The sequence below is a fragment of the Chiloscyllium punctatum genome, chromosome 5 (genome assembly GCF_047496795.1).
Source record: "Chiloscyllium punctatum isolate Juve2018m chromosome 5, sChiPun1.3, whole genome shotgun sequence".
Classification (NCBI taxonomy): Eukaryota; Metazoa; Chordata; class Chondrichthyes; order Orectolobiformes; family Hemiscylliidae; genus Chiloscyllium; species Chiloscyllium punctatum.
Window position 1 is genome coordinate 134,762,748 of NC_092743.1, and position 23,856 is coordinate 134,786,603.

Sequence of the window (23,856 nt, forward strand, 5' to 3'; positions counted from 1 at the left end):
CAGATGTTTTCCTGAGGGGATAACGTGTTAGTACTGTTACCAGTGATAGGAGATCCCTTCAAAGCCAGGTTTAGTGATCCCTATCAAATTGAGAAAATGTTGGGTCAGGTGAACTATCTAGTAAAAATGCCAGATAGAAAACAAAGATATAGGGTCTGCCATGTGAACAGGCTGAAACCATATTATTCTAGAGAGAAAGAACTGGAGAAACAGGTGTTAGTTACTGCCCTGCAAAGTGAGGAATCAAATCCAGGTAATGTGGATTTTGATGTGGCTCAAAATAGATTAAAAATGAAGAAGTCCTTGAGGAGTGGCATAGGTTAATAATCTATCTGTCTCAGGAGCATAGAACGCACTTGAATGATTTGTTACTGCAGTCTAAGGACCTATGTAAGAATCAGATGGGAAGGATTAATGCTATTTTACCTGAACTAGACATAGGGAATACTGCTCTGATAAAACAACATTCCTATTGGCTTAATCCTTTCAAACCCAGATAGGTCCAGATGGAGGTAGAGGCCATGCTCGATGACGACATCATCAAGCCAAGCCAGAGCAAGTGGAGTTCACTGATCATCTTAGTTCCCAAACTGGAAGGGACTCAGTGATTCTGCGTGGATTATCTGAAGGTCAACACCATTACAAAATCAGACTCATATCCAATTCCTAGATTAGAGGACTGTATCAAATACACCCTGCACCCTGACTTGGAACTATATCACTGTTTCTTCACTGTCACTGGCTCAACCGCTGGGGATTCTCTTCCAAACAATAATGTGGAAGTACCTCATTAGATGAGCTGTACTATTTCTATAAAAAAGTAGCTTACCACCACATTCTTAAGGGTAACTAGAGACAGGCAACAAATGCTGCAATGCAAACATTATGAGGGAAAATAAAGCTTAATAGATATTCACTGAAGGCAAGCAAAAACTGACATTTGACTAAGATCTAAAAGTGCTGGAAATCTGAAACAAAAACAGAAATTGCTGAAGAAACTCAACAGGTCTGGCAGCAGCCGTGGACAGAAAGTGGAGTTAACATTTTGAGACCATTATTCTCTTCAGAACCATAAGGTATGGTACAGAATTAGGCCATTTGGCCCACCGAGTCTGCTCCCCCATGTGATCATGGCTGATATGTTTCTCAATCCCATTCATCTGCCTTCTCCCATAACTATTGATCCCCCATACCAATTAAGAACCTTTCTATGTCTGTCTTAAATACACCTCATTGACTTGGCCTCTACTGACTTCTGTGACAATGAGTTCCACAGATTTACCACCCTCTAGCTGAAGAAATTTCTCCTCAGTTAAACTCGTCCATGCTGACTAGGTATCCTAAACTGAACGAGCCACATTTGTCTGTGGTTGGTCCATATCCTTCTAAACCTTTCCTATTCAAAAACCTGTCCCAATGCCTTTTAAATGTTCTAATCATACCCACCTCTACCACTTCCTCGGGCAGTTGGTTCCATGCACGCACCACCCTCTGTGTGGAAAAGTTGCCCCTCAAATCTATTTTAAACCTTTCCCTTGTCATCTTAAACCAATGCCCTCAGGTTTTGGACTCCCCTAACCTTGGATAAAGACCTTGGATATTCACGTTATCTCTGCCTCTCATTATTTTATAAACCACTATAAGGGCAACCCTCAGCCTCCGATCCCCCAGGAAAAAAGGTCCAGTATATCCAGCCTGTCCTTGTAATTCAAACTCTTTAGTCCCGACAATAGCCTTTCTAGTTTAATAACATCCTCCCAGAGGGTAGTCCCTTCACTCTGAGGCTGTGCCCTCAGCTCCTAGTCTCTACTATCAGTGGAAACATCTTCCCCATGTGTACTCCATCCAGGCCTCTCAGTACTCTATAAGTTTCAATCAGATCTCCCCGATCCTTCTAAACCCCATTGAGTACAAACCCAGAGCCCTCAATCATCATATGACAAGCCCTTCATCCTCAGGATCATTCTTGCAACCCTCTTCTGGACTCCCTCCAATGCCAGCTCATTCTTCTGGTCATACCAGAGCCTTATATTATAGCCTCAGCACTACATCCTTGTATTCCTGAAGAAGGGCTTATGCCCGAAGTATCGATTCTCCTGCTCCTTTGATGCTGCCTGACCTGCTGCACTTTTCCAGCAACACACTTTTAAGCTCTGATCTCCAGCATCTGCAGTCCTCACTTTCTCCTTTCTTTTATCCCTGTATTCTCGCCCTCTTGAAATGTATGCTAATATTGCATTTGTCTACCTAACTGTCAACTGAATCTGCATGCTAATCTTAAGAGGATCCTTAACTCGGACTCTCAAATCCCTTTGTGCTTCAGATTTCTGAAGCCTTTTCCCATTTAGAAAACAGTTTATTCTTTCCACCAAAGTGCGTCGCCTCTTACCAACATTGTATTCCATCTACCACTTCTTAGCCCACTCTCCTAGACTGTCTAAGTTCTTCTGCAAACTTCACACTTCCTCAACACGAACTGTCCCTTAGCAACAATATCCTCAATTTCTAAACTTATGAAGAAAAGTAATTGAATTTGAAATGTTAACTCTGCTTTCTCTCCACAGATGTTGCCAGACCAACAGGCATTGGATATATTTTAGGATATTCCAAATGCATATCATAAATTAGAAGAGATAAATTTAAATCTTAAACTGCAGTTTCAAGCATTATTTCCAGAACATGACAGAGACCAGACTTCATTGGCTGTCTCTGCTGCAGGGACAGGAAGCAGCTGTTGAGTGACTATGCATTCTTGAGGTCTTGGATCGACACTTGCAGATTATCAACTGATTATCTGTCAGATAAACCATTTGTGAATGTCCATTTCACTGATGCCATGTTTGCCAGGGAAATAAGTTTAATTTTGAAAAATGACCCCTTTGTGAAACAGAAAGGAGTAAGTGAGGACTGCAGATGCTGGAGATCAGAGTCGAGCGTTAAGGCAATATTTGCTTCTATTTCACAAGGGTCAAAGAGTGTGGTGCTGGAAAAGCACAGCTGGTCAGGTAGCATCCAAGGAGCAGGAGAATCAGTATTCGAAATTTCCCGAAGAGCTTATATGTGAAACATTGATTCTCCTGCTCCTCAGATGCTGCCTGAACCTGCTGTGCTTTCGCAGCACCACACCATTTGACCCTTGTGAAATAGAAGCTAGTTATGCCTGTTTGGCCGACCTCCCATGAGATAGGTGTTAAAAATGGGTCATAGAATCATAGAGCTGTACAGCATGTAAACAGACCATTCACTCCAATTTGTCCATCCCAACCATGGTAGATGGAATACAATGTTGGGAAGAGGCGATGCACTTTGGAGGAAAGAATAAACTGTTTTCTAAATGGGGAAAGGCTTCAGAAATCTGAAGCACAAAGGGATTTGAGAGTCCGAGTTAAGGATCCTCTTAGGATTAGCATGCAGGTTCAGTTGACAGTTAGGAAGATTAAATGCAATTAGGAATGCAGTTAGGAATGCAATATTAGCATTCATTTCAAGAGGGCAAGAATACAGGGATGTACTGCTGAGGCTATATAAGGCTCTAGTCTGACCACATTGGAATATTGTGAGCAGTTAAAGAAGGATCCTAAATTAATCTAGTCCTATTTGCCAGCATTTGGCCCATATCCCACTAAACATTTCCTGTTCATATACCCATCCAGATGCCTTTTAAATGTTGTAATTTTATTAGCCTTCACCAATTCCTCTGGCAACTCATTCCATCCACGCACCACCCTCCGCATGAAACATTTTCCCCTTAGGTGCCTTTTAAATCTTTCCCCCTCACCTTAAACCTATGCCCTCTAGTTCCGGACGCCCCACCTCAGGGAAAAGAACTTGTCTATTCACTCTCTCCATGCCGCTCATGATTTTATCAACCTCCATTAGGTCACCCCTCTGACGCTCCAAGGAAAATAGCCCCAGCCTGTTCAGCCTCACCGTATAGCTCAAACCCTGCAATCGTGGCAACATCCTTGTAATGTTAGAGATGGTGCTGAAATGGCTATCAGAAGTCCATGGATTGACTGCATTATGCAGAATGACAGAACACAGAGGGACACAAAAATGGGGTTTTGTAGAGCTGCATTGAAATGGGTTAGAATTTTGGGAAACTGGAGTTTCAATGACCACCTGTGCAGCATCAATGTGAATCCTGATGTTCTCTCCTACTTCCTATTTTCCACATCTACTGCATCCTACTGAGGGGATAGTAAAGACAGTGGAGGAGAGTCACCTGATCAAAACATTCTTGAAATGACACATCTTTGAAAAATCATTCAATCTCAGCTTCACTGTTTTAAGACCAGATTTCAAATAAAGTGTTTAATGTTCACCACAGACTAGAGTGAAAGAAATCTACAGCAAAGGTAGAAATCACATGACTGTGGAAAGTCAATGCTGGTATACGTTGTGCAAATGCATTTCTCCAAACAATTAATATTTACCTATTTTGAAGAAAGGTCACTGGACTCAAAACGTTAACTCTGCTTTCTCTGCACAGAAACTGCCAGATCTGCTGAGTGTCTCCAGCAATTTCTGTTTTTGTTTCAGATCTTCAGCATCCACCATTCTTTGTTTTATTTTAATTGATTTTTACTTCCTGTTAATGCACTGGAGCAGGAAGTCAGCAAAGCTGGTATCATCACTGTGCATTTCACTGGAACCAGAACCAGAAATTGGAACTGGAACCAAAAGTCTTGCATTTCTTGTTGCTGCCTTTTCCTCACCTCCCTACTCCTCACTCCCCATGCCACATTTCTGCCTTCACCATCTTGTTTGCCACCCCACTCTCTGCACTACTGTGCCAACCAGCTTGACATCCAGTTCTCCACTGCCACTGCCATTCCCCATTCCCGCTATCACACTCCCCTTTCTGCCATGTGCTTCCCTTCTCTCACTGTCCTGTTCTCCTTTCTCCCTCGCTTCCCCATTCTCCATTCCCCTCACTAACCACACATCCATAAGTTTTGAAGAGTGCAGAATATAGGTGAATTGGTTGCCTCAATGTGGTTTCTGAGTGTGAACAGTTGAGATATTCTACTCCAAGCTGTTGTTATAAGGTTTCCAATGGAGTGCAGTGACAGCACATGGACCACATGAGTGGTGATTATGCCCCATGAATGGTATAGTTGCAATGGCAGCAAGGTCAGACTTGATTGTATCATTGGTAATCCAAAAGTGGAAAATGTTATGTTAAAACCTGGAAAGGGTCTGGACAGCGGGAATGATGTTTAGGTTGGTCAGAAGGAGCAGGAGATGCTTGGGACCAATGAAATAATACCTGCCATGAGGTACACCCTAGTAATGGTAGTGTTTGCAGAGCCGTTTTCCAGTTGAGAGAGAGAATTGCAAATGTTGCAATCCTTCCCCACACATTGGGGAAGACAAGAGTCACAGAGTCATCGTGATGTATAGCACAGAAACAGACCCTTCAGTCCAACTTGTCCATGCCAACCAAATGTCCTAAACTAATCTAGACCTTGTGTTACTGCTCCTCCTGGTCTACTGTGATTCCAGCTAAGTGTGCAGATTGCATGCTTTTGGTGTTTTTGAAGAGCAATATCACCATGCTACCACAATTGACAAGTCATGCAGCTAAAATATTTAAATAGTGAACTTAAGGCAGATGCAATTTTAATTTATTGTCAGAATCTTAGTTGGAACTACTGATGCTCTCATTATCTTGTCAATAGAATACATCCAGCAGTTAGATGATTGGCACATCCTCTGGCAGACATCAGTGCTATTGAAATTTAACTTATGTTTCAGAACAGATGGAAAACTTACGTACTCTGACTAACTCTTTAAATTCTATTCACTTATTCCAGAACTGCATCACTTTTGCACCAAATATCAGTATCTGAATTTCCCAAGCTCACCTGCTGCTATGCTGCCATTGGAATGGCAGGAGCCCCCCAGAAAGTTGTCACATATAAAAACAAATTGAATAGTTATTAAATATTTGACTAATTGTTATCTTACAGTATGGTATGAAGTGCTGGGGATCCTTATATATACAAACATACAAATTAGGTGCAGTCGTCCATTCAACCCTTGACCCTGCCCTTCCATTTAATAAGATCATGGCTGATCTGATTGCAAAGTCAAACCTGCACTTAAGTCTAGCCCCGATGGCCTTTCAGCCTCTTGCTTAATAAAAACCGATCCACCTCTGCCTTAAACATATTCAAAGTGTCTGCTCCCACCACCTTTTTAGGAACAGAATTCCAAAGTCTCACGATCCTCTCAGAGGTAAGAAAATCTCTCATTTCTTTGTTACATAGAATATTCCTGATTTTTAAATAGTGACCCCAAGTTCTAGTTTTATTTCTTACATAAATATTATCAGATGACCTTTAACTTCAGGAGTAATCAGTGACTGTAACACTGCTATAGTCAGATATGAATGTTTTGCAGATTTTACAGTGTACGCAAGATAGACAGTATGATTTGTATACATATTTATTGTATATCCTGTTTTTGTGAATAGTTGTGATGATGTTAATAGTTATATACATTTTGACTTAATTTAAACAGATATTATGACGTCACATGAGTTTTAAAGACAGCTACATGCACATAAATAGATGATTTGTACAGAAACACTTTGCAGTTCAGTAAAACCTAGTCACATAAATATTACATAATAGCAGTTTTAACAAAGTAAAATGCAGGACTGTCCATTCAAATAAATGAGAGAGAAATGAATTTCTGATTGAATAACAGAGTGCTGAGAAAAGGAAAGTGGGTTTACAAAATTGGTCAATTTCTCTGGCCTATGTCAAGCCTTCTTTTAATAAATAGAAATCATTAATTCAAATATGATTTGCGAGCTAAATGTTTTGTGTTGCAATTGGTACAATAATTTAAATAAGAAGTGACCAAAAAGATTGAGATCAAGTACTTTAGTCCTTTGGCAATATGGTAACTTGCAGCAAACAAAAATATTCTACATTGCTCATTTTAACTGAAAACTGTATGATTAAGTAACTCTTGTGGCTCAGCACTTACACCTACCTCTTGATACTTGAATTTTCACTGATAGTAGGCTGGAATGTGTGCATCCAATGGAGGTCATTTCCACTGGTCAGAGAACTGGGAGGGGGGCACCCTCAATTATATGAAGGAGACCTGATGGAATTAAATCAGGCACTTAAACAGAAACTGATGACCCTCCTCTGGGATAGAGGGCCCTAGAAGCAGAAAGCTGCTGGAAACCACTGGTGGGTCAGAGGCTGGCAGAAAATAGTCACTTCCAGTCAGAGCAATAGATGTTGGCAGCACTGCATTCACTTGGACACAGGATCATTGGTTACCCCAAAACCAAAGGTGAATGATGACCAGATAGGTATCACAAGGTTCAGGATATCGGAGAAGGGTTGAGGTAGGGCCAAACAGTAGGTCCGATGCCTGATTCCAAAGGACACAGCCCGCACCCCCCGAAGACCACTGCCAAACCCAATACAGTTGGATTGATATATCTTCTAAAGGTTCTGGAATGCTGTGCTATTCCGATTAGATTCCTGAGGCACCACCAAATTGTGGTGGCCTCAGGGATGAATGTTGACTGGCTCACTAAGGAGCTTAACTGCAGTAACCCCTTTTGGCTTCTGACTTGATTGTGAGAGATTTTATCGCTATTGATTGACTGATGTAGGCACATCGCCAATGATTAGATGGCCCAGTCACCATGATTCTCATTGCCATGGTCTGAACTAGATACAGCCTAGTAACTTCCTTTGCCATAAAGTGGATGTCTCAAACCTGTGCAGTAAACTCTTTCCTCAAGTGTTTAATAGAGGCCATATTTTCCACTTTCCTGACATTACTTGTACGTGATTACTAAAGGTGTCTTTCATTTTCTGATAATGCTTTTGTATTGAAGTATTCAGATGCATACTTTGGCATCTTCATCCAGAACAATCAGCCTGTATGTTAGAAATAACTAATTTTTCACGTAGGTTAAATATAACAATATATAATAATTATAAATAATATTGACATTAGAGAATCTTTTTATGGAACAACAATGATGAAATAAAAACATTCAAACATAAAGATTTCTACTTTTTTTCCTCTAAGTGTGCTCCTATAGTCTGTAAATGGCTGAGAACCTTTAGTTGCTGAATTCAAATTGTTTTTGAATACACAGTACACAATTGTGATATTGTAATCACTCAGTAGAAATAAACATATTATAATAAAGACATGATTACAGGGATTAATAACAGTCAAAACAAACTTTATTAAAACTTCAACATATACAGAGAGAGCGAAATAGTTGACTGACATTAACACGCACACTCTTCACAACATCTTGTAAAACTCTCAGATCAGGACATGAGACAGGAAGGTACACTCATTTATGCAGGAAGTGAAATGTCAGTTTTCTGGCCATTCAGTGGAAGTTGGGAAATAAATTGGCAATGCGTTAAAGGCAAATCATGGTATGCCAAGATAGGACAGAGGGAGGATTGAGTGTGATGGAGGGAAGATCATAGGTGACTGAGGGCAGATTCCCTCATGCACAATTGTCTGTGTCCCACCCACAAATGTGCACAATAATTGGCTGGACACCATGTGACTGTGCATAGTCAGTTGTTCCATCTCTGAGTGGATGATCCTTGTACTTTTTAAAATTCACTCGTGGGATGTGGGCACCGCCTTGTTGCATCTTGAGCTGTCTTCTTAAACCACTGCAGTCCACATACTGTGGATTGATTCACAATGCCCTTAGGGAAGGAATTCCAGGATTTTGACCTAGCTACAGTGAAGGAATGATGACATATTTCCAAGTCAGAATGGCGAGCGGCTTGGAGGCGAACTTACGACTGGTGGTGTTCCCAAGTGTCTGCTGCCCACGTCCTTCTAGATGGAAGTGGTTGTAAGTTTACAAGGTGCTGTCTGAGAATCTTTGTTGAATTTCTGCAGTGCCTGTAGATAACACACACTACTTCTATTCAGTGTCGGTGGTGAGGGAATGACTGTTTGTGGATGTGGTGTCATTCAAGTGGGCTGCTTTGTCCTGGGTAGTGTCAAGTTTCTTGATTGTTGTTGGAGCCGTACCCATCCAGGCAAGTGGAGAGTATTCCATGTTATTCCTGATTTGTTTCCTGACAGGGTTTGGAAAGTCAGGATGTATGCAACTCATCACAATATTCCTAGCCTCTTACCTGCTCTTGTTGGCACAGTATTTATATGGCAAATCCAGTTGAGTTTCTGGTCAATGGTAACCTCCAGGATGTTGATAGTGGGGGATTCAGTAATTGGAACACCGTGGAATGTCAAGTGGCGGTGGTTATATTGTCTTTTATTGGTGGTGGTCATCGCCTGGCATTTGTATGGTGTGAATGTTACTTGCCATTTGTCAGCTGTAATGTGGATACTGTCCAGATTTTGTTGCATTTGAACATGGACTGCTTCAGTATCTGAGGAGTCACGAATGGTGCTGAACATTATGCAATCATCAATGAACATCCCCACTTCTGACCTTATAATGGAGGGAAGGTTATTGATGAAGCAGCTGGGACATTCACTGATTCAGCAGTCTCCCATTGTATTGCACTATGTATTTCTGAAAGCATTTGCACACAATCCTTTTCACATGGACTGAATGACTTCTGCCTTATTTAGTTAATATGTTCAGTCAAGTTGAATGGCAAAGAATGACAAAAAATGGATCGCAAAGTAATAATACTTCAGAACTCATAAGCTTTTGCTCTGCAAATCAGCACCTGTGACTAAATAAAAAATAAACTGAAAATTGTAGTTGAACAGCAAGCATTATGTTTCAAACTGTCAACTGTCAATGATCAAATTCGGTATCAGACACAAATATGCTAATATATGCAATGATAAGCAAAACAATATAATTATCTTTAAAACTTTTCAGAAGATGTTTTTGCCAATGTTACTATGTCATACATCTGACGTAGTAAACAAAATTTGGCCACACCCAGTAGAATAATAATCCACTTTAATGCTTATGTTCAAAGTCAATTAATTATATGGCACACTGAAAAGCAAAGCATTTTAATTTTTGGTAGTAAATCATATTTGCTGTGCTGTAGCTACTATTTATGTGCATGGTGCTTTTGTGAAAGATAAGGAACCAATAGATTGAGAAGAAGAAACGTCATACTTTTACACGCCATGTAAAATAACTTTCTCTGTTGTCTTCAGGTGCCCATGAGCTGGCATCTGATCAGTTTAGTTTTAAAATGGCCAAACACAAAATCCTAATTCCAGAACAAAATAAAATACTTTAACTGATGACACTAAACCACTATATTAACATTTCTTTAAACTGCCTATCTGTATACTTGACAGATTTTCAATTCTCAAGGTGCAATAAATGCTGGCCAGCCAGCGATGTCATGTCCCACAAAAATGAATCAGTTAAAAAAAAAATGAGATGGCAACCAAGGAACTGTGGTCTTGCTGTCACCTCAGGTGCTTCATCAGGTGCTAGTGTTTTCAAACAAACCTGTTAGACGATAAATGATGTCATGTGATTTCTGCAGGCAGTTTAATCTGATCTTAATCAGCAGGAAGGCATGAGAGAAAAAGTCTTACACAAAGAATCAGATTAGACACCATTAGTGCCTTCTTGATATCAGCTAGATGGTAATAGGAGCAGGGCCAGAGGTGTTGTACATTTAATTAAATTTCTGTTTATTTAGTTTCTTTGTGGGCCAGAGCAGCATAAACATTCCAGAGAGTAATAATTAATAAAACAAGTAATACTTGAAAATGAACGTGGAAGACAAGAATGAGGAGGTGATGCTAAGCTTGTGCAAGTCATTTAGGATACCTTAGGCGATGCATCGTGTGTGCTGACTTGGATGCTAAACCACAGGAAGGATATGAATGGTTTGGAGGCAGAAGAGATATACACGAATTGTTCCAGGAGTGAGATGTTTCAGTTACAAAGATAGTTTGAAGGTGTTGGAACTATTCTCCTTGGACAGAAGAAGGCTAAAGGAGATCTGGTAGAAGCTCAAAATCATGAGGGGGCTGGGTAGAATAGACTAGAAATACAGAAACTGTTCCTACTTGTAAAAGGGTCAAGAATGAGACAGCATAGATTTAAAGTGATCTGCAAAAGAAGCAAATGTGCTGTGAGGAAATACCTTTGCATACAAGTGTTTGGGTTTGGAATACACTACCTGGAAGTATGGGGGAGACATTCAAGAGGACACTGGAAATTTATTTAAATAGAAACAACAGACTAAATCTTTACATATTTTGTCAAAATTTCATTTCTCCACCAGGCCTTTCAAATTTTCTCATACTATCATTCCAAACCTGCCTCATTAACTATTTACTATGCCCTTGTGGAACCTCTTTTGTTGGATGATAGTCCAATTCTACTATCTCACTGTAGACAGAAGAACATGCCACGACCAGGACATCCCAGTACAGACCATCATCATCACCGCCATCTTTAAAATACCATTACATACCCAGACTAATGCTGCCACTGTGGAGTGCTCTGCTTGGTTACTAACATTTATCCCAGACTTTCCAGAGAAGGGGAAATTGGTTCCCTACTCTGCAGAGAGGGCCTTGGAAATCATGCTAAGGTGCAGAGGGATGGTGACTCCAGGACACCAGACTCTTCTGGCCTGGTCTGACATCACCATTTGGGTCAGTGTGGTCTCAGCCACATGTACGTATGCTCAGCAACAAAGGTCAATTATCTTCCCCACTCTGCCAGCGTAACAGTCTTCTCTCTGTTACCTCACACTGACTCTACTTCTGCAGTACCCACTTCCCACTAAGGTGTCTGGTCTCCCATTCTCACTATTGCTTGCAACATCTTTCTTCACTCTGTCTCGTATAACCTTAGCACCACCTACTCCCTCATTCGGGTCACCTTACCACCTTTCCCTCACCTGCACCAGCACTAACATCTGTTCCACTCACTTTTGTTTGTCTCAATCCCTCCTTTTTGCTTATTGCAGGAGAAAACAGCTCATCATAGGACAGAAAGAGCCAAGATGAGTGATGGGATACCTCTCTTTCGGCTGTTCATCCCCTGTGAGCAGGACAACCTAGATCTTAGCCTGGAGGTGGGTCCCAGGTGCAAGGGATGAGGGGAAGATGGGAGACAGGAATTTCTATTTTGAGACTGATAACCCCAGAAGAACCATATTCCTTAAGTTGTTAATTGACAATCTGCCTTAATCCTGTTTGTTTCCTGCCCACAGTCAGCCTGAATGACAGGATAGAAGCTGGTTGGGTGGAGAGGCCTGTTATACCTGTCAGGATATCAGTCCCTTGGCTTACACTGCTGGGATTCCCTGAGTGAAGGCTCTCTCCCTTGATGTGGCTGAGCAACACTCCCCTTTGACGTTGTGCCATGGCTATTTGATTAATACTAATTGATACATATTAATGAACCGAAACCCGCAACCTATTCTAAAAGATGAAAGACTTAATAGCAATCCAGGTTTAAAGGAGGGAGAAAGTGAGGACTGCAGATGCGGGAGATCAGAGTTGAGAGTGTGGTGCTGGAAAAGCACAGCCAGTCAGACAGCATCCTGATGAAAGGTTATGCTTGAAACATCGATTCTCCTGCTCCTTGGATGCTGCCTGACCGGCTGTGCTTTTCCAGTATTACACCCTCAACAGCAATCTAGGTTTGTTAAATATATCGTTTCAATTGCATGACCATGTGATCTTTTGCTATAAATTCTATGTCTTATGATTCTGCTCCACAGCTACCTGATGAAGGAACAGTGCTCCGAAAGCTAGTGCTTCCAAATAAATCTGTTGAACTCTAACCTGGTGTTGTGTGATTTTTAGGTCTGTATTTGATTAAAGCACATGCAGTGTGTCAGTGGCGCCATCTGCTGTCATATGGTGCTGGTGTAACACTTACATAGCTGCCAAACATGGTCAGCATCTTGGCTTTGTGTCTGCTCCAAAAGGCAAGGCAGGGCAATGCAGAGATTCTGGGAACACCCAAGTAGGCGAAAGGTGAATGAGAGCTAGGAGAGCAAGTGAGCAACCTTGAGATGCAGCCTAGTCTGCTGGCTGGCTGTTATCCTTTCAGCAGCATTGCAATGAAAGGCACCAGTATGCTCCAAAGTGTAACATAGCAGTGCAAAAGCCAGTGCAGTGCAGTAAATAGATTGGAGATGTGCCATGAGGGTGGGGAGAGGCTGGCATTTGTCAGATGCCAAGATCCATGGATGTGAGGTGCATGGGGTAGCTGTCCCAGAGCATGCGCTGAGATTTTGATACCAGATGTCCAACATGGAGGTCTGGATGAGTAAGCAGTGAGGTGTTTGCGAGTTTCAGGTTCACCTTTGAGAACTGTCAGAGTCTAGTTTCTATCCTGCTCGTGGTAGAAGAGATGAGATCTGCTATTAATGAGGGGGATAATGAGTAAGAATTCTTGTTAGTAGGCAAAAATCTTGCATGGACACCTGAAACACTTTTGGAAAATGCAACTTCTTGCTTCTGACTTTGAGAAAGGCCTTAATGGATTTCTTACATGATTCTCCTAGATTTCTCACCCACGAGCCTGCATTGCTCAAAGTCTTCTGATCCACAAAGCCGTGGGGAAAATGCAAGAGAGTGGCATTAAGTCATCATGCTCATGTGGAGAGTTGGCACAGGCACCATGTTTCAAGTGGCCCACTTTGGCACTCTGTGATTCTGTGAATGGCCTTATCATTAAAGGAACTCCATTTTGAAGTATACAAGTTGGACCAAAACATTCCATTTGCCAGTTTTACTGCTTTTTCCTTCTGAGGTAGAAGCCTGACCTGGATCCTTGCCTGGAGATAGGTTCCAGGTGCAAAAGGTGAGGGTGAGATGAGGGACAAGACTAGAAGCCTGTTGGTGGAGAAGTCTGGCATACCAAATCTTAGCCGTGGAGCACAACTTGGTATAATGGGTGAGGTGATGGCAGAGTAGGTCTTTGTTATGGAAATGATCCTAGTCAAGGGGTGAGGGTGGAGTTCCAATTGCTGTGTGTGTGTGTGTGTGTGTGTGTAATCATAAGGAGACCTTTGGTGGGATGGAAGAGCAGATCAATGATGGACCCAATGATGAAAAGAAGAATCAGATTGAGAGTTGGAGAATAAATGGTGCTGGGAGCTGTCAGGTGGTTGTCAGGGGACTGACAGCAATCCAGGGTCTCTCAAGGTGCCAGGGGTTTTGATGGTGGGACGTAGTATAACGGTTGCACGGCCAGTTACTAGCTGACTTGTTAGGCCAAGTGAAACACCCTCTTTTTCCTCTTGCTTTATCAACAGTGCTGAAATGACACTCACCTCATGGATTCAGTCTTCTTTCATCTTGGAAACCCATCCAGACTTGAATTACAGATAGAATGACAGCAGGCACTATCATTAAACCATTTGAATAATCAATCCTCCAACTCCGCTCCTGTGAGAGAATTGGTCTTTCACAACTGGCTCATTAAAACCATAGGTCAGCAAGTTCATCAGAGATTGATTTCTTATTTCATGATTTTTTTTGGAATTTAATGTTTGAACCCACTCACTTTGGAATTAAGAGTCAGGTACTCTGACCTTGGGGTTCATTTGCAACAGTCACATGGCTTAGGCTAACAATTTCTGGTCAGAGTTAAAGTCAGGGTTATATTTTACAATGTGTGTTGCAAAAAAACGTTAGCTCTGTCAGAAAAATAATATAGATCTATTAGCATATTTTAAGTCATATTGCAGACCTGATATTGCTTTATAAATGCACACTTGAATAATTGTGACAATGTGAATTTCCTTCAGATAGGATCTATTATTTGGGAGACCCTTATAAATATGTTATTAGTGTCAGAAAGTTTTTTTTTCCATTTAAACTTTACAACTTAACAGTTCTGTCTTAATTTGTTTGATTTCACTACATATTAATGTTTGAACCCACTCACTTTGGAATTAAGAGTCAGGTACTCTGGCCTTGGGATTCATTTGCAACAGTCACATGGCTTAGGCTGAATTTAAGATAACGTTTTGACTGTCATAAGAGTGATTCTTGCATTAGGGGGAACACAGAAAACTCCACCTGTTTGTTTTCAACATGTTTCTTCTCTGGCACATGAACAAGCAGTGTTAATTGTTTTCCATCACTTTTCCTTTTTATGGTCCAACCCATTCCCTGAAGACATTTCCATTAGGAGCTCTGGTATTTTCATTTCATCTAAAGCTACCTTTTCAAGAAGCTGTAAAAGCTTCTTTCATTCTCAATGTTATCTAGTCAAATATCTTTCACATGCTACTGGTGCCTTCATAGCAATCTTTCTGGCAAATGGAATAATTACGTTTAAAGTTTGCCTTGACTATTTGAAAAGAAAGTATTCTGCAGTGATATTTATCAGCAATAAGCAAAAATTATATTATTTGCTCAATGAGAAAAAATATGCTGTTATCTTTTCACAACTTAAAGGTGTAAAATCACAGACTGAACACAGAATAAAAACATTACAGTATGCTTCCAATTTGTTCGAACATACTGACTTGTAGGAAAACGCAGTTCAATATTTCAGGCAGAGGTTATCTGACTTGTATTATTTTAGTTCATTAGAATATTTTCCTCTCATGGCTGTAAATAATGTTTACTGATTAAAACAAATTAATAGATTTGTTTCTCTCATCAATTAATGGTACAGAAGTGTTCACAGTGCAGCACTTAAACAATGACATTAACTAAAGTGCAAATGAAATATGTGAAATCTTACATATTAGCAAATACAGTATTTGAAAAGCAACAATAATTTAGCTATGTACTGTGTGGTTTCCTATTGTACTATGTGTAAAAGAATTGTAAACAGTTTTGTAAAAAAGAGTTTTACAATTCAGTTACACATAATTCAGTAAGGGATTTTTCCAACATGATGAGAATTAATGACCATACACCAGGAATCTTCAGAACTAACTTAGATGGTTTCATAGGAAAATGGACACTAGGCAATTTAAATTTTGACTAGTTGTCGGTTATCAACTTTAAGTGAAATATACATTTACTTATTCAAGTTGTATTGGACATTAACTTAGGCAGACACCGAACATTAATACTGGAGTCAGCAAAGTTTAGAAGGACATCAATACATAATTATTCCCCTGAAAACCCTTTAAAACCTTTGTGGTAGCCTGGGTCTTCCAAAATACACAAATATATTATTCAAATAACCCATAAAAATATAATTCTGACAAGAAAAATACAGTTTATCCATTTGTAATGACTATTTGGCAAGTATCAATACAAGGTAAACCAATGAAAGACTAATGCTATGCATTCTGATTCCTGGTCATTAAATCCTCTCCATTCTTTCAAAACTCAGGCATAACAAAAATATATTAAACTAACAGATTTATGCAAATCTCAATTGTGATCATCTCTTATCATAAATAAATATCGCCTTAGTAAATCTGCCATCTTTTTCAACGAACATACACTCCGTCAGGATGGATAGAAATATGTCCTGGAATTTCCTCCGATTTGTCAGTGTGGCACTTGACAATGCATCAGTGTGGTTGAGGTGAAATTACACCCAAATCTCCATGCAAGCCGATAAGCATAAGCCTTAATGTAAAACTTTGCATGAATTAGTGCAAACAACTGTGCAATTGATGTGCTCTCATCAAGTTACCAATAGGATGGGATAATATATCATTTTAGGAGAAACTTTGCACTTTCAGAATTGCTGGAGCCAAAATGATCAGTTTATTTTGATTCTCTGTTGCATTAACTTCACAATAGTTAATTGTGATCCTGCATGTAATCTGACGCATTTCTAATTTTTCATTTTCCAAATTTTTTTTCCAATAATGTGTGAGCTCTTGGCCAGTCAGATATTTGGCAATGGATTTATATGGCCTTGCACGCACATGTAAGTGAGAATTTAGGTACAATGCAATGAATTACCCCATCCTTGGGAAAGCACAATTGGAGGTAAATCATGTTCTGGTTCTGGGGTTCAGCTAATTTTGTAAGTGGAGATGCATTTCAGTGCAAAGTTCAAAAGTCATACGAAAAAAATTGCAGAGAATTGGGCATATTGCAGCTGTGAGAGTAAGTCACTTAAAAACAAATTTTAGCAACCATTTATAGTATTTAATTTATTTGCACCCAGATTATCTGTGCACAAAACAGGAGGAAACTCCAGATCAAATCTCATTTCTGTTTGCAAGTTGCAAGAAGACTTTAGAAACCTCCTCCAGGTATTGTGCTATGAAAGAAAAAATGATTGCGCATCAGAATAATTGTTTTCTATGAACGTTTTGTTTTATGAATTCATGGCATTTTCCCCAACTATTTACAAATAATTACACTTACAGGCTCTAGACACCTCTCTTTCATATTGGTTTCTAATTCATGCACATACATTCTGTCATCCCTTTGTGCAAAACCTAAAATATTCCAGTGTAGTGAATTTGCAGTAGCATAAAATGATTCTAGTCTTGTAGGTGGAAAGATGAAAACATCTCTAAACTTTACAGTACTTGGGCTCCACAAGGAACCCTGAGTTTTGCCACACTGTTTTCAAATCCCTTGTCTGCCAGAAAGCAGTCTAACATTTTGAGTCAAACAGTGGCTTGATTAAAAGATCCATCATACCATGCAAAAATATCATAGGCACAAGAATTATGCCACTTTATTTTGTTAATAACAGGCATCATCCAACTAGCAGTTTTAAAGAATCAGAAATATTAATATTATATTATCCATAGTCACATGCTGGTTTCGCATGAGGAAGAATAACCACCTTCCCCCGATGTCACATGAATTTCTGGTGTAAACATGTGATTTTCCATTTTATATCCAGAGTGGCTATCGTCTTTACTACCATCTCCTGCTGCAATGTGTGAGCAGTTTTGACTGGTGTACTTTGGAGAAACAGCATCTGCCACACACACATTTTTGATATGGTTTTCATTCTTGCTGTGCTTATCATGCTCCCCAAGGGAGCTGTTCTCCTGCTGGTTAGTTTGATGTGCCTCTTCTTTCACCAGTAACTCTTCACCTACACCACTCTCTGTATTGGCACAGCCCTCCGTTCCTGGTGTTGGGAATGCAAAATGTCTCTGCTTAGGCAGTAGTTGTGGTGATTCTTTACTGGATGTCTTATGGAAATCTGGTATGTCAGTTCCCAAGGGTAGCCTCTGATCCTGAGAAGAATTATCCTCAAGCAAAGTGGTGCTGATATGCTTAGGTGTAGATAATAAATCTGTTACTATTACTGGTAATGGTCTAATTGTACTAGATGGTGTCTGAGGAGTATCATGTTTCATTTCCATAAAATTCACTTTAAGCGACCTAGATTTCACAGGATTCCTACCTTTCAGTGAGCTCTTGGGGCTTTCCAATGTGCTATTGAAGTTAGAGCACCCTGGCTGCTCTCGGGCAAAAGTGAAAGTTTCATTTGCATTGAGTTCACAAGCACCATCTTTGAACTTGGTGTTTTCCCTGGTAATGAAAGACTGATGCTCATTAAGGGAACCAGGGCAAGCCATCCATCTCAAGTGCACTGGCTCAGTTATTTTCGAAGGGTGTGGAAACCTATCAGCTTCAGTAAAGTCAGCGGCACAACTTGCAAAGCTGTCAATGCTCGAGATACTCCGCATATCTAATATTGGCTCTACGGGAGCAGTGAGCAACGGGTCGCTTAAGTACGGAACTTCTTCCATTTCTAGTTCTTCTTCATGTATAGCTGATTTAACAGACTGCTCTATCTTGCTGCTGTTAACGTTTGGCTGAGATGGTGTCTTTGTCATTTGATTATATATTTCCTCCAGCTTTTGTGCATTCAGATGCTGTGGGCTAGGGATGCGATTGTTTACCTGCTCACTTGAGTTATGCCTGCTTAGCTCCTGATATTTAGACTCAAAGGATTTATTAGAGCTTGTTTCAGACATTCTCCACCTCCAGTTGCTTGGTGAAAGGTGATTGTCTATGGGTTTTTCTTGTTTAATCGCATTATCCTTCCCTTTCTCCACCACAATATCCATAAGTTCCATACTGCGAGCAAATGCATCTTTCAAGTTCATTGAGACAATACTTCCATTCCTTTTGGCTCTTTCAAGGGCTTCTCGTCTCTTAATTGCTTTCTCTTGCCTTTTCTGTTCTTTGTAGAACTCTGAGAAGTTGTTTACAATGATTGGTATTGGCAAAGCTATCACCAGTACTCCAGCAATGCAACAAAGACCCCCAACTATTTTCCCTAACAGCGTTTTAGGATATATATCCCCGTATCCAACAGTTGTCATGGTGATAGTGGCCCACCAAAAAGATGCAGGAATGCTTGTAAACTTGGTAGCATCTTCATCCTTCTCAGCGAAAAATACCAAGCTTGAAAATATCATGATACCCATAGCCAAAAACAATATTAGCAAACCTAATTCATTATAGCTCCTCCTGAGAGTAAAACCTAGTGACTGCAGTCCTGTTGAATGTCGGGCCAGTTTAAGAATTCGTAGTATCCGCATGATCCGGAATATTTGAACAACTCGTCTAACATTCTGGAATTGGAGCACACTCTTGTTTGATTCAGTGAGAAAAATTGTGATATAATATGGCAAGATAGCCAAAAGATCAATGACATTTAATGGACCTTTGAAAAACTTCCACTTATTTGGTGATGATAAAAAGCGCAAAAGGTACTCCATTGTGAACCATGCAATGCACACTGCTTCAACATGGGCGAGTTGTGGATTGTCATTGGGGTGTCCAAACTGATCTTTGTCCTGAAGTTCAGGAAGGGTGTTGAGAGACAAGGCAATAGTTGACAACACGATGAATAAAATGGATATGATAGCCAGAATCTGCAAGATAGAACAAACCACAAAGAACTGTTTAATTTTTTGAATTTCTTATAAGGTGTGTTGTAGAAAGATTGCAGCTATATTACAATGTTTTACAACAGGTTAATAAAACAGGGAAATAATATTCTGAAAGAGAAAGCTTGGTTTTCAAGAAAATGAAAATAAACAGTTTTAGTGTTTATTTTCAAAATTTAACTATTTACAAAAGTACACAGTGAGTTAATTCATACTGAGTGATTTAAGAAATTACACATCCGGCAGGTGATAGCACATCTCAGAAAAGCACAAGTGCACTTCTCGTAAGTTTCTATGAATTAATCAACAAGTTTCTATTAATGAATGGTACATTGCAATGAGTATTATTTATCAGAAATGCATGTTTTAAGCTAAAGAAATAAAGAAATGTTATTAAACTCATATGTTATAAAATAGTATTTCCAGAAGAATCCTCTGGACAGGAATAATAGGAAGTATTCATTATTAAGAATTACAGCATATTTTGCATTCTAACACTTTAGCAGCACTTAACTCAAAGTAATAAATTAATAACAATACTATGCACTTAATGGATGAACGTACTTACCTATATTGCTTTATTTGCTAATGGAAACATGCGAGTCAAGGAACATTAGAGGTAGAGAATGCAATGGTGCATGCCACAATTCTGTGAAACAGATTGCTTCTATTTCACTAAATATTCTGTACAGATCCCAAGGTCTTACAGTATCCTTAGGTTATCAACGCATCCCAATCAGGGGTCAAAATAACTTTTTTGGAAAACTGTCTTAAGATTTTCTTGAGGATTACTTTTAATTTTTGGAGGCTACCTTTTAGTTTTCAGGGGCTCCTTTTTTCATTCTCATGAACTGAATGGTCAATAGTAAACCTTGGGGTGTTGATGCCAGGGGATTCAGTGATGGTAACACCATTGAATATCAAGGGGCAGAGGTTAGATTGTCTGGCATTTGTGTGGTGGTAATGTTACTTGCCACTTTTCAAAATCCAGGCCTGAGCTGAATCTCACCTTTAATAAGGGACAGTTCGAAAAGCCTTTAACACTCTTCTCATGGTTTGCTGAGGTCCAACTTAAAATGATTGCATGTTTGTCTCTACTACAATCATTGAATCTCAAGTAATTCACAACAAATTAGATACTTTGAGATGTGATAACACAAATGCACACTTTTATGAAATATAACTGCTGTATTAAATTATAAAATTGATATAGGGCTCATTGTAATAGCATATGTTATTCTTTTGTGGAGTTTGAAACTTCACAGCTTTCCATGTTGTAGTCCCTCTCACTCCCCTTTGCAATTCTTCTCCCCTCCTCTTCACCCCTCCCTCTTTTATAGCCTCACTCCGGTCCACTCCCTGGGCAGTAGCCTTGCTCCCCAGATTTTGACAACCCTAGTTTGGCCCCCGACTACCATGCCTGCTTTCTAGCTCCACTACTTCCTGTCTTTCTTCTTCTGGCTTCAGCAGCATAATTCACTGGCACGACTCACCTTCTTGCTCTTCCTCCAATTATGAAGCTATGTACCTGCACTCCAAGGTCTCTTTGTTCAGCAACACTCCCTGGGACCTTACCATTAAGTGTATAAGCCCTGCTAAAATTTGCTTTCCCAAAATGCAGCACCTTGCATTTATCTGAATTAAACTCCATCTGCCACTTCAGCACTCTCATCCAGCAATCAGATGAGACTGGATATGGAGTCACAAGGGAATGAATGATTGAGTGTACATTGCCAGGGTGAATGCCACTGTCTAATCAATGAATTGTAACATTGCCATTGCAGGGACTGTTACACAAAAGATTAGATGCCAAGTATCTAAATCATGTGCCCATTTGCAATCAAAGCCTGTCACTTATTTGCACCTAACAATATTACCTTGCTAGCACCACAGTGCTGCTGCTTTTCATACAGCCTGCAGGGTTTTCTGTTAAAATACAGAAGTAGCTACAACACTCAGCAATTCACTCACCACCCACTCATTGCCTGCGCCCCCACCCCCTCTTCAAAACGAGGAGAACATACAGGTCATATAGCTTCTCACTACAGCTTCGCATGAGGTAAGGAAGTATCCTGAAAGAATGGCTTTGAGAAGAACAATATCAAACAAACATCATTAGACCTTTTCTGTTTTCCATCAGCGTTTTGACCACATGGACCTTACGTTTCAGAAGCCTTTACCTCTCAGCTTCTCTCAGACCACATTTTGCTTGAAAGCTATGCACACAGATAACATCAGCTCAGGGGATTCGCATTCTTTTCTGTGTCTATCACAGCAGGCACTTTGCACATAGTGCTCATGTACTCATTCTCTTAATGCCTCTTGCCTTCCAGTGGAGAAGAACCAGTAGAAATGTGTGCAGACAGTGAGTGGACTGCCTGACATAAAGCTGTTTGCCATTTTAGAGGGGAAGGATGCTAAACTGAAAGGGAACTAAGTGAATCAGCCTGTACTGAAGGGGAGATTGGATGTACATAGTTAGCTCGTCAGAAAGCCTCCAAGTTTCTACTCACAGTTGACCATCAAGCAGTATTAATGAAAGCTTGTATAAGGGTGGTGTCCTGTGTCACTAAAAACAACAACCTATTACTCTCTGCAGCCCAGGATTCACAGAGACAAGCAAAGGGCCAGAAGAGGAAGGACCCCAGCCACCAGAGGTGCCCTGTCAGACCATCTCCCCTCTGCCAGGGACTCAAACCTCTCCAGCAGGTCAGCTGGGGAAGGTTGTGTCTGCATGACACTCCAAGCAAGCCAAGGCTACCATTTCAATTTTTACAATGTTCCCACATTCTCTTCCATCAGCCAATTTCTTTCCCCCTCACTGATCCTGTCTATAACCCTTTGCATCCTCACTACTTCCCTATCCACCAACTGTTATGTCGTTCTCAAACTTTGTGATAGTGCATTCAACTTGGCTATAGTAATTTCCTGCTTATCGTGGTGCCTTTTGCAAATTTAGCTGCAGTACATTCAGTCCCTTCATTTCTTTCATCCAAGTCAATGACATAGATTGTTTCTACTTGAGGTTCCAACTTGAGGTCCCTGGTGGTATTTCACTTGTTGCAGTTTGCCAACCTGAAAAGAACCATTTATGCTAATCCCTGCTTTATGTTAGCTTTCCAATCCTTTATTTATGCTAATTGTTACACATGTGCTCTTATCTTGTGGAATAAACATTTATGTGGTACCTTATCAACTACCTTTTGGAAATCCACATACATAGAATCCAACGATGCAGCTGAATTGTTAGTCCTTAAATCACTCAGGTGAAATTCCAGAAAATATTACCTTTGAGGTTCTATTTTTAATTTAGTCCCTATCTGCTGGTAATTCCCAAGAAGAATTTCTTTCCTAGTTGCATGTTGTTAGCATCCACGTGGACCATGACAAGTGCATCCTTCTACTTCTATTGCATGTTTCTTGCTAGCCCAATCCCAAGGACTAGCAATGGGTAACAACATTGCTTTTTGGGGGTTCACAACTGCAGAGTTAGTCCCCATTACTATCATATTACCACTACGTTCCTATTTACGCCACTCACTTTTTCTACTCTCGGCTTAATCAGAGGGAGGCAGGAAGGTGGTATGAACTGCATCGTACAATCTCCCACCAAATGAAGCAGCAACCCCCAACTCTGAACCCATCTCTGGGGTTGGGAGAGTGTCATTATATTTTGCCTAATGTGTTAGCTCCTGGCACTAATGACACACAGACAACACCATCAAATTGTCATTAATGTATAATTCCCTGGAATTATATAAGCAATTGTTTTATGATTAACAGTTCAAATATAGAAATGGTAATATGGCAGGTGAATGAATGCATTCAATTAAGTGGCAATTTTCCTGCTTTCTCTCTTATTTAATATTTGATGGCATTCTATTTAAAATTCAGAATCTTAAAATGTATTGAAATAGAAGTAAAAAATTTAGCCTGTCTTTCTCTGTGAAACTAGTGAGGAGCCAATAACTGTTAGTTGTTTAATGACTTTATCACTTTCCGTTGGGAGTACAGTGAAATAAATAGCCTTATGTTCTATATGTCAAATGATAAA

General features: G+C 40.1%; 1 protein-coding gene across 1 annotated transcript in view; it reads right to left on the bottom strand.

Moving 5' to 3' along the window:
- Nucleotides 1-6,470: 6,470 nt before the first annotated feature.
- The window catches only part of LOC140477466 (potassium voltage-gated channel subfamily B member 2-like), a 338,976-nt gene continuing 321,590 nt past the window's right edge, over nt 6,471-23,856 (bottom strand). The window contains exon 2 of the mRNA XM_072571410.1: nt 6,471-19,787. Coding sequence (XP_072427511.1) covers nt 17,697-19,787 — 2,091 coding nt within the window. The 3' untranslated portion in view covers nt 6,471-17,696. The remainder of the gene's footprint in view (nt 19,788-23,856) is intronic.